Here is a 17,381-nt window from a genome sequence, read left to right on the forward strand (position 1 = left end):
TCTTCACTACATATAATAAAGATTTGATAACCAGACTCAAACCTATATTTGTATCTTGTTACAAAACAAAACAAAAGAAAAAGGTAAGGTAGCTAAATCCCGAAGTAAACTTTGTATTTAAGAAGTTTTTTTGCATCCAAACTAAGTTGTGTGACTAGTTCTACAGTAGTTTAGTGACCGCCAACACACTGACTGGCCAAATTTATGTTTTACTTACTGTCCGTTTAAACTGCATATGCTTTGGTAATTCTTCATTCATTTCTAACAGTTTCTGAAATTGATTCCTCAAAGCTTTAAGTTGTTCCCTCTTCTTGGCCTTCATTTCTTCCACTTCTTTCATTAACCTGTCATGTTCTCTTTTTCTTCTGGCATTCTCTATACTGAAAACAAAATTTGAAAGGACAACAAATTAGGATATAGAAACAGCACAGAGAAAATTAGTATTAAATACTTGGAAATTTATTTAGCTTAGTCAACTTCTGTGACATATTGGTTTGTTTTGCAAAAGCTCAGGCTTAGTAGGTATATATCACGCTGTACACATGGCCATCTTGTGATGACGTGAGGGCGTGACACCACCTAGGCTTTTATTAGTATATATTCCCATACCTGTAGGCTTTGGGATCTTCAATATCTTCTGGAATTGGCTCTGTTTCAATTCCAAACTGTAGGATGAGGAATAAAATGTTAATCCTTTTAAATTGCGTATTTCCCTTAAAATATCTAATCATAGAGAAGAGAAACCTGTTACATTTGCCAGCGTTGTTTAGTTCCACTTCATATTACACAGTGTTTTACAAAGTATCATACTTTAAATAGATATTAGCTTGTAAGAACATGTAATAAATAACTTCAAAATGCAATTGATATTTAATTTTATTTATTTTTATTTTTTTGATTTTTTACAGAGAGGAAGGGAGAGGGATAGAGAGTTAGAAACATCGATCAGCTGCACACCTCCTACTGGGGATGTGCCCGCAACCAAGGTACATGCCCTTGACCGGAATCGAACCTAGGACCCTTCAGTCCGCAGGCCGATGCTCTATCCACTGAGCCAAACCGGTTTCAGCCGGGTATTTAATTTTAAAGCGTGCCTTTAACATTTATGTAAAACGTTTTTTGTACTCATTTAATAGAAACTTATTTGGCCACTGGGTAAAGCTAGCAATAAAACTACTGGTCCGCAATGTGTTAAGTAAAATCAAAATTTTAAATTCTCTATTCTCTTTTATAACAGATAGGTCTCTGATTTGCTGTCATTCATTGTAAAGACCCTTTTTTGATCAATTTGTTTTGTTACCATGCTAGTCTTATACCTTTATATGTATGAAATTAAGTCTAAATATCTATATTATAAAAGGCCAGTGGCCGGAACACGGGAACAACCAAAGGACCGGTCACCAGGAGGTGCATGGAGCACCTCCCGGTCCCTCCCCCAGCCCTCGAGCCACTCACGGGGCATGTGGCAGGGCTGGCATGGTGGGGCTTGTGGCTTGCACAGCAGGGCTTGCGGCTCACGTGGCGGGACGCGGGGCTCACGGTGGCGAGCTACTCACACATGGCGAGTCTGGGGTCCCACCAGCGTGGGGGGTCTGGGTCTCGCATGATTTCGCACGCTGGGCCTCTAGTTTTTATGTAAGGCAGGTTTATGACTTTAGTAAAAGTGGAGTCATAAATCATGACCAATGTAAGAGACAGTGATGGCTAATACATTGCAGTTACCATTAATCACTTAGGATATAACTTGATTAAATTGTATTTATTTCCAGAGATAAGCCCCTTAGTTCTCCAAATTAGTGTGATCTTCCAGGATCTCCTGGCCTCAGGATTTATTTATTTATTTATTTACAATAAATTTGAGTTTAAACAAAGGTGCACCACAAAATGTATGTCAATTGTTCTCAATCTTGGTTGCACGTTAAAATCACAGGGGCTGGAAAAAAGAGGGGTATAGATAGCTGGGCCTCACCTTCAGAGTCTGACTTAACTGCTCTTGGGTAGGGCTCAGGCTCTGTACTTTCCAGGACTACTAGCTGATTCTAATATACAATAAGGTAATAACCCCAGACCTATGCAGAGCTTAGTTTTTTGTTTGTTTGTTCAGTTCTGATTTTGCCTTCTTAAAAGCAGACTCTGCTTCAGTGATTTAAGAAATATTGATTGCAGTCATAAGTAAAAGGACACTATTATACAAATGAAGGATGTATTTTTTCCTATACAATATGGGTTTCCATAGAGAGAGTTGACCTCAATAGAATATTTTCATCTTGTTCATACACTTTCCATTCTATAATTACTCTTCCTGAGCTGAACCTCTTTAGACAACAATCCATTCTCCAAATTTACCTGCTCTAATCTTCCCTATGTTCTTTGTAAGATGGCTACCTGTTAAGTGGGAGGTCAATGTGTTCACAGGAATTTTAACTCTGGTTTTACTAATACAATTCCTTACTCCCAAAGCAATTCCAACAGTTATTAATAATTTTATCTAAAGGAACCACTTTGATAATAGGAAATTCAGGTCCTGTGACAGGGCCAAAGGATACACTTTGGGGATCTAAACCCTCAATCTTTATTACAAGGCCAATAATGTATTCTGCTTAAGAATACAATAATTTAACTGAATCTTCAATCATGATCCACATCGTCATATTCTAATACTACAGGCAACCATATTTTTACAACCTCTTTCAAAGGCACAAATTATGGTGTACGACTCATATATGCCCCTTCAATGAGTGAATGAATAGATAAAAAGCAAAATACATATCTGAAAAAAATGTGCATTTTGAAAACAAATTTTGTTTTAGTGATTGATACAGAAAAACTGACACAGTCTTTTTAATTTGGAGAATTCTATATCATTAGTAATAAGGGGAATTCAACATCTTTAGTTTTTGAAAAAGAGGCACCAGAAAATCAAGATTATAAAACGAATAGAAAGATTAGTCTACAAGGTAAATGTATCTAAGTGGTTTTCACTTTTTAAAGAATAGGAACAGTTTCAGCACCACTATTTAAATAAAGGGTTTGTGTTGTTAGTCAGTTACATACCCTGGGAGATGGCACTTTGGCTTTCATGCTTTCTCTTAAGTCAAAGAGAGAAAAAACGGTGAAAACAAAGATGTTACCATCTGCTCCAGTAGTCACCAAAAAATGGTCATCAAAGCTAGTAGAAATGCTTGTAATACATCCGTAATTATTGTCATGCACAGTAAAGTGCCAATAGCTTTCCAGAGTGGTCAATGAAGAGTCATTCGGACTGAGGATATAGACTCGAATTGCTCCATTGTGCAGTCCACAAAACATAAAATCTTGATTAATACTGTGAAACAAAAAGAAAGCAAATTGTTCTTCATATTAACCTGAAAATGTTTAATTTTAAATTAATTGTCAAATTTCTAAAATTTTAGTAACAAAGGCATTATGGACTAAATGATGTCCCCCTCAAAATTCACATGTTGAATCCCTCACAAACCATGGAAGCCCAAGCAAACCAATACAAAAGGGCAGAGGGAAAAAAGCCTATTTGAAAGTTGAACATTTGGTCTCCAAAAGGATGACTGGCATATATGCTTAATTTATAATTATTAAAGGAGTAATAATTCAATTTGTGATTTCTCCAGATTCATAACCCTGACCATGTAGTAGCATCCTCCTAACTAACAGAGAGTAAATCCACACAATTCATGATAAATAGAATTTTTGACAAGATATTTGATAGAGTGGATTAAAATACAGTTTTAAGATTAGCTTTGATTCTGTATATTCCTTTGATTTATTTAACACTGGTGGGGGAGGGGGTCCCCTCAGCCCAGCCTGCCCCCTCTCTCACAGTCCGGGAGCCCTCAGGGGATGTCCTATTGACGGCTTAGGCCAGCTCCCTGGCCTAAGCCACAGTCTGGCCTCCCTCTGTGGGAGGCGACCAGGCTGATCAGGGGAAGGCGCCACCCCCATTACCCCGCTGCTGCTGCCATTGCTGGCCATCGCAGCCGCCAAGGTGTTTTCATTAACATGAACTCCAGTCCCTTCACCATAAAAAAATGCCTGTGTCCACTCTGGGCCTGCTCAAGCTGCGCCGTGGCGGCTCGGGCACATCCCCCTGTCTATGTACACTTCCGGGCCTGCTCAAGCTGTGCCACGGCAGCTTGGCCAGGGCCCCCTGTCTGTATCCTCGCCCACCAGCTCCTGCCTGCACTTGCCTCCATCGGGAGTGGCCTCCACCTCCGAGGCAGCGTGACATTAGCGCTGGACAGGCCTGCGTGTGCCTCCGCTGGGGGCGGAAGTCCCCACCCCCATCCCTGCCCACCAGGTCCTGTGCATGCGCAGCCTGTTGACTGGTCATGACTGGGATATCGTTAGGACCAATTAGCATATTACCTCTTTATATATATAGATTGTTTTAGTGCATGGGTGAGGGCCAGCTGGTTTGCCCTCCATTTAGACAGATCTTTGAAAACTAACAATATTCACAATGGACAAAAACACAGACACCAGTGGGTTATTGGTTTTTTTTTTTGTTTGTTTGTTTTAAGATTTCTGAAATTCTCTTCACCTGAAAGTGATGGTATGGATGGGATTATCTTCTGTACCCTCAAGAAAACGGAAATCGAAAGGTTCATCTTTCTTTTTTGTGATATCACTGCTTTTGTCATATGGGGGGAGCTCACAATGATATAGAAAACCAGAATCATAGCCGCCCTGGAAAAGGGATAAATAACATAGAAAATGGTACTTGAATATATGACACATATAACCATATGAGAAGTTTTTATGATTTTAATTTTAAAGCATAAAATAGATGTCTTATTTTCCTTAATATATTTTTATTTATTTCAGAGAGGTGGGGAGAGGGAGAAAGAGAGAGGAACATCAATGATGAGAGAGAATCATTGATTGGCTGCCTCTTGCACACCTCCCATTGGGGATCAAGCCTACAACCCAGGAATGTGCCCTGACCAGGAATTGAACCATAACCTCCTGGTTCATAGGTCAATGCTCAATCACTGAGCCCCACCAGCTGGGCAAAATAGATGTCTTAAAACATCTATGTGATTTTTATGATTATAGATAGGTTTTATAAAGCATCTCCATTATCCATTTATATGCACCTATGCAATCATAATATACCTTACGATGATTTGTTTCCACTTAAAAGTCAATAGAAGACTATTCTCACTTCTGATTACGTACTGAATTCCATTTTTTTAAATATATTTTATTGATATTTTTACAGAGAGGAAGAGAGAGGGATAGAGAGTTAGAAACATCGATGAGAGAGAAACATCGATCAGCTGCCTCCTGCACACCCCACACTGGGGATGTGCCCGCAACCAAGGTACATGCCCTTGACCGAAATCGAACCTGGGACCTTCAGTCCACAGGTCGATGCTCTATCCACTGAGCCAAACCGGTTTCGGCCTGAATTCCATTTTATTTGAAGTACTAGTGGCCTAGTGCACGGTGGTGGGGGCGGGGGGGGGGGGCGGGGGTCCCTCAGCCTGGCCTGCACCCTCTCCAATCTGGGACCCCTCGAAGGATGTCCTACTGCCAGTTTACAGGGATCAGGCCTAAACCAGCAGTTGGACATACCTCTCGAAATCCAGGACTGCTGGCTCCTAACAGCTCACCTGCCTGCCTGCCTGCCTGATTGCCCCTAACCACTCTGCCTGACAGCCTGCTCACCCCCAACTGCCCCCCCCCCATTGGCCTGATCACTCACAACTGCCGTCCCCTCTTGTCCTCTAACTGCCTCTTCCTTGGCCCCACCACTGTGGCTTTGTCCAGAAGAACATCTGGAAGGTCTCCCAGTCTAATTAGCATATTATCCTTTTATTAGTATAAATAGAGGCCTGGTGCATGGGTGGGGGCCGACTGTTTTGCCCTGAAGGGTGTCCCGAATCAGGGTGGAGGTTCCCTTGGGGCGTGGGGCAGCCTGGGCGAGGGGCCTGTGGTGGTTTGCAGGCTGGCCACGCCCCCATGGGGTGAGGGTCCCCACTGGGGGTGTGTGGCCAGCCTTGGTGAGGGGCTGAGGGCTGTTTTCAAGCTGGCCACACCCCCTTCAGGGTAGGGGTTCCCACTGGGGTGCCTGGCCAGCCTGGGTGAGGGGCTGATGGCTGTTTGCAGGCTGGCCATGCCCCCCAGCGGGGACTCTTACTCCATGGGGGATGCAGCCAGCCTGGGTGAGGGGCTGAGGGCCGTTTTCAGGCTGGCCACATCCCTTCAGGGTGGGAGGGTCCCACTGGGGTGCCTGGCCAGCCTAGGTGAGGGGCTGAGAGCTGTTTTCAGGCTGGCCATACTCCCTTCAGGGTGGAGGTTCCCACTGGGGTGCCTGGCCAGCCTGGGTGTGGGGCTGATGGCTGTTTGCAGGCTGGCCATGCCCCCCAGCAGGGACCCTCACCCCATGGGGATGGCCAGCCTGGATGAGGGGCTGAGGGCCATTTTCAGGCTGGCCACACCCCTTCAGGGTGAAGGTCCCCACTGGGGTGCCTGGCCAGCCTGGGTAAGGGGTTGAAGGACATTTTCAGGCTGACCACACCCCCAAGTGACCCAGACCCCCAGCCACTCGTTAGCGGAGGCCAGGGCTCCCAGCCCCTCCTTTTTTTGTGTTGTTTTTTTTTGTGTGTGTGTTCTTTTAGCCACTCCTTGAGCGGAGGCCAGGGAGGGTGGGAAGCTTGGCTTCCTCCATCACTGGGGGCAACTGAAGCCTCCTGCTCACTCCAGCTCCGTGGATGCCGCCATCTTTGATGGGTTAATTTGCATACTCGTTCCTGATTGGCTGGTGAGTGTAGCAGAGGGTTGGTCAATTTGCACGTTTCTCTTTTATTAGTGTAGATTATCTTGAATAAGCAATATTTAATAACAATCTTATATGCCATGACAAATCCCAGAGAATTTGCCACCCGCACACTCCACACTAAAGAAAATATCAAAGGCAATTTTTCAGGTATAAGATGTAATCACAAAGATATAGAAAGAAATGAATGGCAAGAAAAAGAATAAACCAAAATGATACTAAGAAAATAAAATAATAATAAAACGCCTTTTGGAGACAATGAGAAAATATAAATGAATTAAGTATTCTAAGATCTTTTTTCTCTAGGACTAGTAAGAGAATACACTTATATCAAATTATATTAGGTTAAGGATGCATATTATGATCTTAAGGATCACCTCCAAAAGAATAATATAAGAATATATAACTAATAACCTAATAGAGGAGAAAAATGGGGAAAGTGCTTTAATCATCCAATAGAAGGTGAAAGAGGAACATAGAATTGGTGTGATAAATAGAAATAGTAAGATGGTAGATTTAATCTAAAATACATTAGTTATTACCTTAAATATTATTGGACATAGTACTCTATTAAAATAAAGACAAAAATCAACCTACAGGATTTTTTTTTTTAAAAAAAAAAAAGAAGCCTAACTATATGCTGCTTTTAAGAGACATACTTTGAATATAAGGGTATCAAAGGCAAAGGAAAAAGAAAAAATCATTAACAACTCTGAGTTATATTTTAGTAACTGGATGGATTACTGAGTTAGAAATGGAGCAAGTTTACATGTGGTTTAAAAGTTATATTTTAAATATGTTCATTTTGAGGTGCCAAGGAGAGATATCACATTGGATAGATACACAAATTTGAATATGAGAGGAGAGATTAATAATAGAGACAAAAATTTAAGATTCATTGGCATATAATTGATATTTAAAGCCACAGGACCAGATGAAGTCACCTAGCAAGAAAGAATGGGCCCAAGACCACATTCTAGAATATTTCAAATTCCAAACCTTGTCCAGCAAATGAGAAGCCAGTAGAAGAGGCTATAAAGAAGTGGCCAAGAGGATGTGGTATCTTTGAAGCCAGGAAAATAAAGTTTTTAAAAAGGATGGGATAAATCCCTCCCATTGATGTGCCAACAGCAATTAAGGCTCATCACAACAGGAAGTACACACAGCTCACACGGGGAGCACATCTGATATACCCAGTTCAGATAACCCGGGAGACTGTACCACTGGGCCCCATAGGACACCTACTACATAAGGCCACTCTATCAAGCCTGGGAGGTATAGCAGCTCTACCTAATACATAGAAACAAACACAGGGAGGCAGCCAAAATTAAGAGACAAAGAAACATGTCCTAAATGAAAGAACAGAACAAACTCCAGAAAAATGCAGCCTAATTAAATAAAATGGAAGCAAGCAATTTACCAGATACAGAGTTCAAAACACTGGTTATAAGGATGCTCAATGAACTTAGGGGAAGAATTGGTGAATTTAGTGAGAACTTCAACAAAGAGATAGAAAACATAAAAAACCAAGGGAGAAAACATAAAAAAGAACCAGTCGGAAATGAAAAATACAGTAACTAAAATGAAGAATACATTACAGGTAATCAACAGTACAGTAGATAAAGCAGAAAATCTAATCAGATTTGAAAGATAAGGAAGCAGAAAACACCCCCACCCCTAAAAACGTTTTTAAGTAGGGATAGTTTAAGAAACCTCTGGGACAACTTCAAGCATACCAACGTTCATATCATGGGGGTGCCAAAAAGATGAGAGAACACAGAATTCAGAACTTATTTGAAAAAATAATGACAGGAAATTTTCCTAACCTGGTAAAGGAAACAGACATACAAGTCCAGAAAGCACAGATAATTCAAAACAAAATGAACCCAAAGAGGCCCACACCAAGACACATCGTAATTAAAATGCCAAAGGTTAAAGACAAAGAGAGAATCTTAAAAGCAGCAAGAGGAAAACAGTTAAGTTACCTACAAGGAAGCCCCCATAAGAATGTCAGCTGATTTCTCAACAGAAACTTTGCAGGCCAGGAAGGGTTGGCAAGAAATATTCAAAGTGATAAAAAGCAAGAACAAACACCAAGATTAACCAGCAAAGCTATCATCTAGAATTAAAGGACAGATAAAAAGCTTCTCAAATAAGAAAAAGCCAAGGACTTCACCATCACCAAACCAGTATTACATGAAGTGTTCAAGGGTCTTCTAGAAGAAGAAGAAAAAGGTCAACAATGATACGGGAATTTTGGACTGGAACGTGCGTTGTTCCCTGGGCAGGATGGCTTTTCCCGGGCTCTTTGTCCATCGGAGTCTAAGAATGAAACCACAGACAGAAGATGGTATAGTGAAGGTGGAAATTTATTGAAGAACAAGTACAGACTCCCACGTGGGGAGGGGAAAGAATCTCACAGCACAGACTCCCATGTAGGGAGGGGGAAAGAGTGCCACTGAGTCCCTTTTCCCTATGGTTTATAAAGGCTGCAGATCTTTGTGCCTTGATATCACCTCTGATTGGTCACTATTCCCTTCTGATTTGGTCACTATAGCAACTCCTGAGCTCAAAGGTCAAATCTCACATGGGACACATGAGGCTCTCCTACCTCATTGTTCTTCTATTCCCTCTGGGCTTTCTTCCTCCTTCTCTTTATTCTGTAAATGTGTACCTTTTGCTACTCTCAGCTCCCTTATCTTATGAAAATGTAACTTCTGCTACTCCCTTGTCTTATGGAAATGTAACTTCTGCTGCTCCCAGCTCCCTTGTCTTGTGGAAATGCACCCTTTTGCAAATCTGTAGCTCTGTGTTTTTTCCAAGGACCCCTTAATTTTTAAAATTTCCTAAACCTGCCTATTTCACCCCCCAAAATTCCTATTTTACCCAAAAAACTCTTCAACAATATAAATAAAATGTCAATAAATACATATCCATCAAAAATTACTTTAAATACAAATGGATTAAATGCTCCAACCAAAAGACATATAGTGGTTAAGTGGATAACAAAACAAGACCCTTATATATGCTATCCATGAGGGACTCACTTTAGAAAGACACACACAGACTGAAAGGAAAGGAATGGAAAAAGATATTTCATGAAAATGGAAACAACAAAAAACTGGGATATTTATAGTTATACCAGACAAAACAGACTTTAAAACAAAGACTATATCAAAAGGCAATGAAGGACCCAGCAATTCCACTATTGGGTATTTATCTGAAGAAATTCAAAACACTAAATTGAAAAAACATATGCATCCCTATATTCATTGTAGCATTATTTACAATAGCCAAGATATGGAAACAACCTAAGTGTCCATCAACAGATGAATGAATAAGGAAGAAGTGATGCATATATACAATGAAATACGATTCAGCCACAAAGAAGAATGAAATCTTGCCATTTGCAACACCATGTATGAACCTAGAAAGTATTGTGCTGAGTGAAATACATCAGAGAAAGACAAATGCTATATTGTTTCACTTATATATGGAATCTAAAAAAACAACAACAAAATAAACAAGCAAACCAGAAACAGATTCAGAGATACAGAGAACATTGCACCCATAGATGGGAGGGGTGTTGGTGGGGTTGGGTGAAAAGATAAAGGAATTAAGCACAAATTGGTAGTTACAAAAGAGTCACAGGGATATTAAGTATAGCATTGGAAATATAGTCAATAATCCTATATAATAAAAGCCTAGCAACCAAACAGCAGAACGACTGGAATGACCACAGCCCCTCTCCCCGGCTGGCCCCACCCCTGATCAGCCCCCATCAGGGTGGGCCAGCTGGACCCCACCAGTGCAAAAATTCGTTCACCGGGCCTCTAGTATTATAATAACTATTTATGGTGCCAGGTGGGTACTAGATTTAACAAGGTGATCACTTCATAAGTTATATAAATGTTTAGCCAGGGTTATACACCTGAAACTAATACAATATTATACACGAACACTGATTGAAAAATAAAAAACTATTTTTTAAAAAAGAAGGATGGAGGCTCAGCTCTATCAAATGTTTCTGAAAGGTCAAATGGATAAAGAAGTCACCACTGAACTAGGCAATATGGAAATCTTTGAAGTGAAGTGGTGGAACTAGAAACTCAACTAGAATGGGCTGAAGAGCAAATAGAAGGTGAAGAAAAGAAGTCAGCTATTACAGATGACTATTTCAAGAAGGTTTCATATAAAGCAGCAGTGGAGGGGAAGGAAAGAGAGATTAAGGGAACATTTTAAGATAAGTTCTAGAGCATGTTTATGTGCTGATAAGAATTGAGTAACTAGAGAGAAGTTGATGATACAGAAGACAAGGTGGCTTACTTCAGATGCAACATCTTTGAGAAAATGAGAGGGGATGGGATCAAGAGACATCTAGAGCAGTGTCCTTGGGAAGGTCCAGGGGACCATTCAAGATTTGTAACAATAGGCAAAGCAGACAAAACTTGTACAGATCCCTGTATAGCATTAGATCTGATTGAAACAAGATAGGAAAATTGCATTGGATTGCTTATTCTCTCAGTGAAATGTGAGATGAAGTTACCAACGGAAAGTGAGAGAAGGTGCAAAATGTTTGAGGAGAGAAGAAATAAATAAAACAGTAATTTGTAAAGTGGGGAAGTAAACTTGGCTGGACAGTAGAATCAGCTTGCAGTGGGAGTACGAATTTGAGAACTATAGTCATGACTCCAAAATGAGTCTGGTTTTCCACAGCATCTGCTTACATGTAGGCACAGAGTTGGCAAATAGGTGGATCAAGTAGGATTAGTGTCACAGCCTTGGTGAGCTATAACAACCTTACATGTAGGTGTAGTTTAATGGTTAGGTCTAGAGCCAGATTGTCTGGGTCCAGATCCAGGTTCCACCTCTCATATGTGACTTTGGATGAGCTACGTAACCTCTCTATGCCTCGGTTTATGTGCAATGTAAATAAGAACAATTCTTTTATGGGTTGGTTGGGTAGATCACTGAGAATATTGCCTGGTACAGGATACGTAAGTTTCCATATATAGCAAATAAAAATACAGGATGGATGTTAGCTTACTATGGTAATCATTTCACATATATATGAATAAAAGCATTATGCTGTACACCTTCAACTTATACAGTGCTATATTCCAATTATATTTCAAAAAAACTTGGGGGGGGGGGCAAATACAGAATGCCCAGTTAAATTTGAATTTCAGATAAATAACAATACGTTTTTTTAGTGTAAGTATGTCCCATGTGATACTTATCTGGCAATCCTAAGAGTAAACACTAGCTATGTTTGTTAAATTATAATTTTTAATGCATGTTTCAAGGACAGTAGAACTTTATTACATTACAGTTGTTTCTATGCCTCTCCTCCACATGACTATGAGGAAATTTCCTGATGGCAGGAAAACCATGTCTTATTTATCCCCTTACTCCTGAACCCTACACAAAAGTAGCCATCAATAATCTCCCCAATATTCATTTTCTATTCTTCTTTATTAGCTAAGTTCCAATTTTGTTCAGGGTGGCAATGTACATATCCAAAAATAGTCATCTTCCCAGACTTCCATACAACATAGTTGTAGATAACAAAATGTAAGCAAACGTTTACTGGATAGCACTACCATTATTTTCAAAATGCTAATTATTTTCAAAATGTATAAACAACAGACTCAGCAGGAAAACACCTTAGACCTTTGCCTCTTCTATCTCTGATTTTTTTCCCCTTGACCTCTTAGAATATGAATGGTTATCATAGATAACAGATATAACAAGTAGACATATAAGAGATATATTAAGATGATATAAAAACAACGGTAACTCACATTCATTCTTTAAAATCCACATCTTTAATAGTAACTAATAAATGAAGTCTTACCATAAGAGTGAAAAGTAAACATGTACTGAAAATAATGACTATCAAATATGTTGGTGTAGGGATGACAAAACAACCATATTTATTACATTATTACTCACCAAAGAAACCCAGAACTTCCCTGGTCCAGAGTAAAACCCACAGAGGATGCGACAGGGGGTTGATGGAATAAAGATTTCAGGTAATGGCTCCTCTTCCTCCTCCACCTCCTCATCCTCTTCCTCTTCTTCCTTATCCTCCTCCACATCTTCTCCCATCTCTGCTGCTAGCCGTCTCCTCCTCTCTTCCTTTTCCTTCTCTTTCAACTCCTTTTGTTTCCTTCTCTTTTCAACTTCTATTAATCTCTTTTGCAAAAGAGACATTAAGGAGATGTGAAAACAATTACAATCATTCATTCATTTACACTATTGGGGATGACAAAGAAAGTAGAAGGAAGACGTCCTAGAGAAACTCAATATATATCAATTTGGGGATATATTTTTATCATTAAAATTTTCAAATCTTTGGAATAACTTTATTTCTATATTAGCCCTCCCCCCCCCCCAACTGATCCTGGCTTTATAGAAATTATTTCATTGGGGTTTTTATTTTTCCCTAATAAAGAAGCTAAATACAATTTATCTCAGAGTCTAACCCTGGCAGACCAACAATTAGGTGGACTTGATATAGTATAGTTAAGAAGCTAGGAAAATTCATTAGCAAGAAGAATAGGGAAACTGAGACAGATAGTTAAACAGCAGTTTGCAGCCATTCTTCCTTAACCAAGGACACTTAAGAGTAAATGGTCTGCACTCTCCTCCCCAACAAGAGGGTAAATAGCTTAAATCACCCTACTTAAGGAGATAGATAGCAGAAATCCAATCAGTGCTATTAGCCAACCACACCCAAGGACATATGAAGTTAAGGGAATAAATCTCATTTTGGCACACCAGCATAAAACTAATGAATATTCTGCTGATATCCTCCCTTAGGACCTCTCCTAACACCCAGCCTTTTTAAAAGCCCTCAGAGCCAAGGTCCCAGTGAGCTCTCTTTCCCAGGAGCATGCCCATGCCTTTTCCTCCCCACTCTCCCTCTTCTTCCCACACAGGCATACATCTCCTAAAGTCTGAGGGACCACAGGGTAGCAATGGGCAGCGACAGTCCAGGGCAAACCCCTGAACCTATCCCCAAGAACCCCTTTTCCAACTTCTTAGTGAGCCAAAGCAGACCAGCCTAGGCTCATTTCCTCAGCCCTTCCTTGTTCGCTGTCCCCAGCTTTAATAAACATCCTCTAGAATTCACCTGCACTCCTGTTGTAAAATTTTTCCTACATGAAGTCAAGAACCCACACACTATCGGAGGCTATAGGCCAAGCATGTCAAACTCAAAGGCTAACACGGGCCAAATAAGCAAGGTTTAAGTTTATGTGGGCCGCAAAAAATTTCATAGAAACGTAGGTTTATCTCGATAGAGACATGCTGAATACAAAGGGCTGAAATCAATGAGTAGTTGTTAACATAAAATCATAGAACATTTTAATAAAAATTAATATTTTTTTCTTGAACATTAACTTACCAGACACTTAATAACTGCACAAATTAATAAGTGTAACGCAAATAAACCTATTTTTCTGGTTCTCCAAAAGTGAAATACTTCCTGTTGCGCACACCAAACAAGTCAGTACAAGACTAATGACATGGCGATGGCTGCTAAAATATTCGCTGCTAGTATTGGTGGAGAGAAATGGTGCACCTGTGCGTAAGGCGCGTAAGCAAAATGAATGCAACACGATTACAGTAATCAGTCATTAGCGAACATTGTAGTTCGTTATTAGTAATTATGTGTAACAGGGTATTGTAAAAATTAAGTTACGAAATTCTTATTAAAATGTTTCTTACATACTGTTACATTGGCTGGGCCGCAGAAATATTCATTGTGGGCTGCATGCAGCCCGCGGGCCATGAGTTGGACATGCTTGCTCCAGGCAGACCCACTACTGGCCAGGCCCCTTTTCCAATAACACTGAAACAGTCTATGAGGGAAGTTGTTTCTGTTTTTAGTAAACTGTGACTTTGGCCCTCAGCACTATCAACTGATTATTGCAAAAAGCCCCTAAAATTGGCATTCCTAACTCTCATTTTTTAACCTCTTTATTCTGTTTGCCTCTCAGAATTATCTCTCTAATTTACATACTCTCATTGCATCAATCCCCTCCTCAAAAACTCTAGTGGATTCCAATAATCTAAGAAATAAATGGAAAAATCTTGGCTAGTATTTAAAGAGTCCCATGTATTGGTCACAGATTTGCCACATCCCACCACAAACTGCCTCCCTCTGTTTTACCAGTCCATTCTTCATTTCCCCCAAACACCAAAATAAGTCTGCCTTCCCCCCAGGATGTTCTCCCAACTTTTATTGCCTTCCTCCTCATTTTCAACCTTTCAAAATTCTTCTCAGTCTTTAAAGACTGAATGTCACCTCTACACCGTCATCCTTGACCTCCTTTCATGCTTCCATCAGAATCATATATTCTTTTCTCTGCATGCCCCTAAAACTCTTTTCTTTGTGCTGTGATTTTAATATCTATTCACTACTGCCTTCAAATACAGGGTCTATGTCTTATTCCTCTTTGTATTTTCCCAGCACTTAACACAGAATATTTTATATTCTAAGAAACAAAATATTAAAAGATAATGCTTCAAGGCTATCTCATACCAGAATCTTAGATTTGACACTTGAGAAATGGAAACATTTTATGCACATGTCTTTGATTTCATAGGTAACTATATCGTGATCCTCCACGTCCGCCTTTATGGTTGGAAATGGAGTTTCAAGGACATAGCCATTCTCACAGAAAATCAGTAAAGTACTTTCAGGCTAAAAAAGAAAGATTAAACATGTCATTTACATCAATATGTTCATTGTAGCATCATTTACAATAGCCAAGATATGGAAACAACCTAAATGTCCAACAACTGATGACTTGATAAAGAAGAATTGGTGCATATATACAATGGAATACAACTCAGCCATAAAAAAGAATGAAATCTTGCCATCTGCAACAACATGGATGAAACTAGAGGGTATTGTGCTGAGTGAAATAAGTCAGATAGCCCGGCTAGTGTTGCTCAGTGATTGAGCATTGAACTATGAACCAGGAGGTCATGGTTCAATTCCTGGTGAGGGCACTTGCCTGGTTGCGGGCCCAAACCCCAGTAGGGGGTATGTAGGAGGTAGCCGATCAATGATTCTCTCTCATCATTGATGTTTCTAACTAACTCTCCCTTCCTCTCTGAAATCAATAAAAATATTTTTTTAAAGAAATAAGTCAGACAGAGGAAGACAAATGCCATATGATTTCACTTATATGTGGAATTTAAAAAATAACCAGAACAGATACAGTCTCATAGATACAAAGAACATTTTAAGGGTTGCCAGAGGGGAGGGGATTGGGGTAAAAGGATTAAGAAGTATAAATTAGTATTATAGAATAGTCATAGGAATATAAAGTATAGCATAGGGATTTTTATCCTATCTAATAAAGAGGAAATATGCTAATTGACCATCACACCCTCACAAAGATGACGGTGCCCACAGCCAATAAGGAGAGAATATGCTAATTGACTGCCATGCCCTAAAAAATGGTAGTGCCCACAGCCACAAGATGGTGGCACCCAGTCCCCTCAGACCCACCAGGGTGACAGGCGCGCGGCACGACCAGGCCTGCACCCAGGCAGGTCTGGCCGCTCCATGCACCTGCCTCTGGAGTCCCCCAGTCCCCTCAGACCCCCAGCTGCCCAGGGCTGGCCCAAGGGATGACCAAACGACTGAACAAGCAGGCTGCATGGGGCAACCAGGCCAGCAGGGGGGTTAGTGAGGGACAACCAAACAACTGAACAGCAGGCTGCATGGGCAACCAGGCCAGTGTGGGGGCCATGAGCGGTGACCAGGCTGGAAGGGGTGGGGGCAGTTGGGGGCGACCAGGTCAGCAGGGGGGGGCAGTTAGGGGTGATCAGGCTGGCATGCAGAGGCAGTGAGCAATCAGGCCAGCAGGGGGGGAGGCAGTTAGGGGCGACTAGGCAGGCAGGCAGGTGAGTGATTAGGAGCCAGCAGTCCAGGATTGTGAGAGGGATGTCCAACTGCTGGTCTAGAGCCAGTGGTCCCATATTGGAAAGGGTGCAGGCTGGGCTGAGGGGACCCCCTCCCCCCTACCGGGCATGAATTTCGTGCACCGGGCCTCTAGTAGTCAATAATATTTTAATAACTATGTATGGTGTCAGATGGATACTAGATTTATCAGTGTGATCATTTAGTGAGTTTTATAAATGTCTAATCAATGTGTTGTATACCTGAAACTAATATAATATTGTATGTCAACTGTAACTGAAAAATAAATAAATGCATTTTTAAAAAAATTAGCATTGTTAATTTTAAGACACTTTTCTTGATATTACTACATTTTTCTATCCCTTTTCTTTAGAAGATCTTAAAACAGATTATAAATGTTAACCCAGTAATCCTGACATCACTTCGATGCAGATCATCAGTGTTATTATTATCCTGGAACCTAGTACAGCACCCGGTTTAGACATTTAGATATTTAGATGGCTGAATTATCCTATGCGCAAACTTAGGGAAATTATAGGCATTACACAAGATTAGTAATCAATACTAAATCACTAGTTGTCATTAAGAAAGAGAGAATGGAAGATTAAAAGTGAAAATGGACGTGGGATGGGAGCAGAAGAG

At 40.5% G+C, this 17,381-nt stretch overlaps 1 protein-coding gene across 1 annotated transcript in view; it reads right to left on the reverse strand.

Annotated features, from left to right (window-relative positions):
* Window positions 1-17,381, reverse strand: part of CFAP44 (cilia and flagella associated protein 44) — a 108,685-nt gene that overhangs the window by 54,207 nt on the left and 37,097 nt on the right. Inside the window, exons 14-19 of the mRNA XM_080654344.1 lie at window positions 15,348-15,509; window positions 12,752-12,994; window positions 4,556-4,701; window positions 3,055-3,325; window positions 610-665; window positions 218-380 (exon numbers count right to left, since the gene is read on the reverse strand). Of these exons, the coding sequence (XP_080510470.1) occupies window positions 218-380; window positions 610-665; window positions 3,055-3,325; window positions 4,556-4,701; window positions 12,752-12,994; window positions 15,348-15,509 (1,041 nt within the window). The remainder of the gene's footprint in view (window positions 1-217; window positions 381-609; window positions 666-3,054; window positions 3,326-4,555; window positions 4,702-12,751; window positions 12,995-15,347; window positions 15,510-17,381) is intronic.

This window comes from Plecotus auritus (assembly GCF_963455305.1).
Source record: "Plecotus auritus genome assembly, chromosome: 2".
Lineage (NCBI taxonomy): Eukaryota > Metazoa > Chordata > Mammalia > Chiroptera > Vespertilionidae > Plecotus > Plecotus auritus.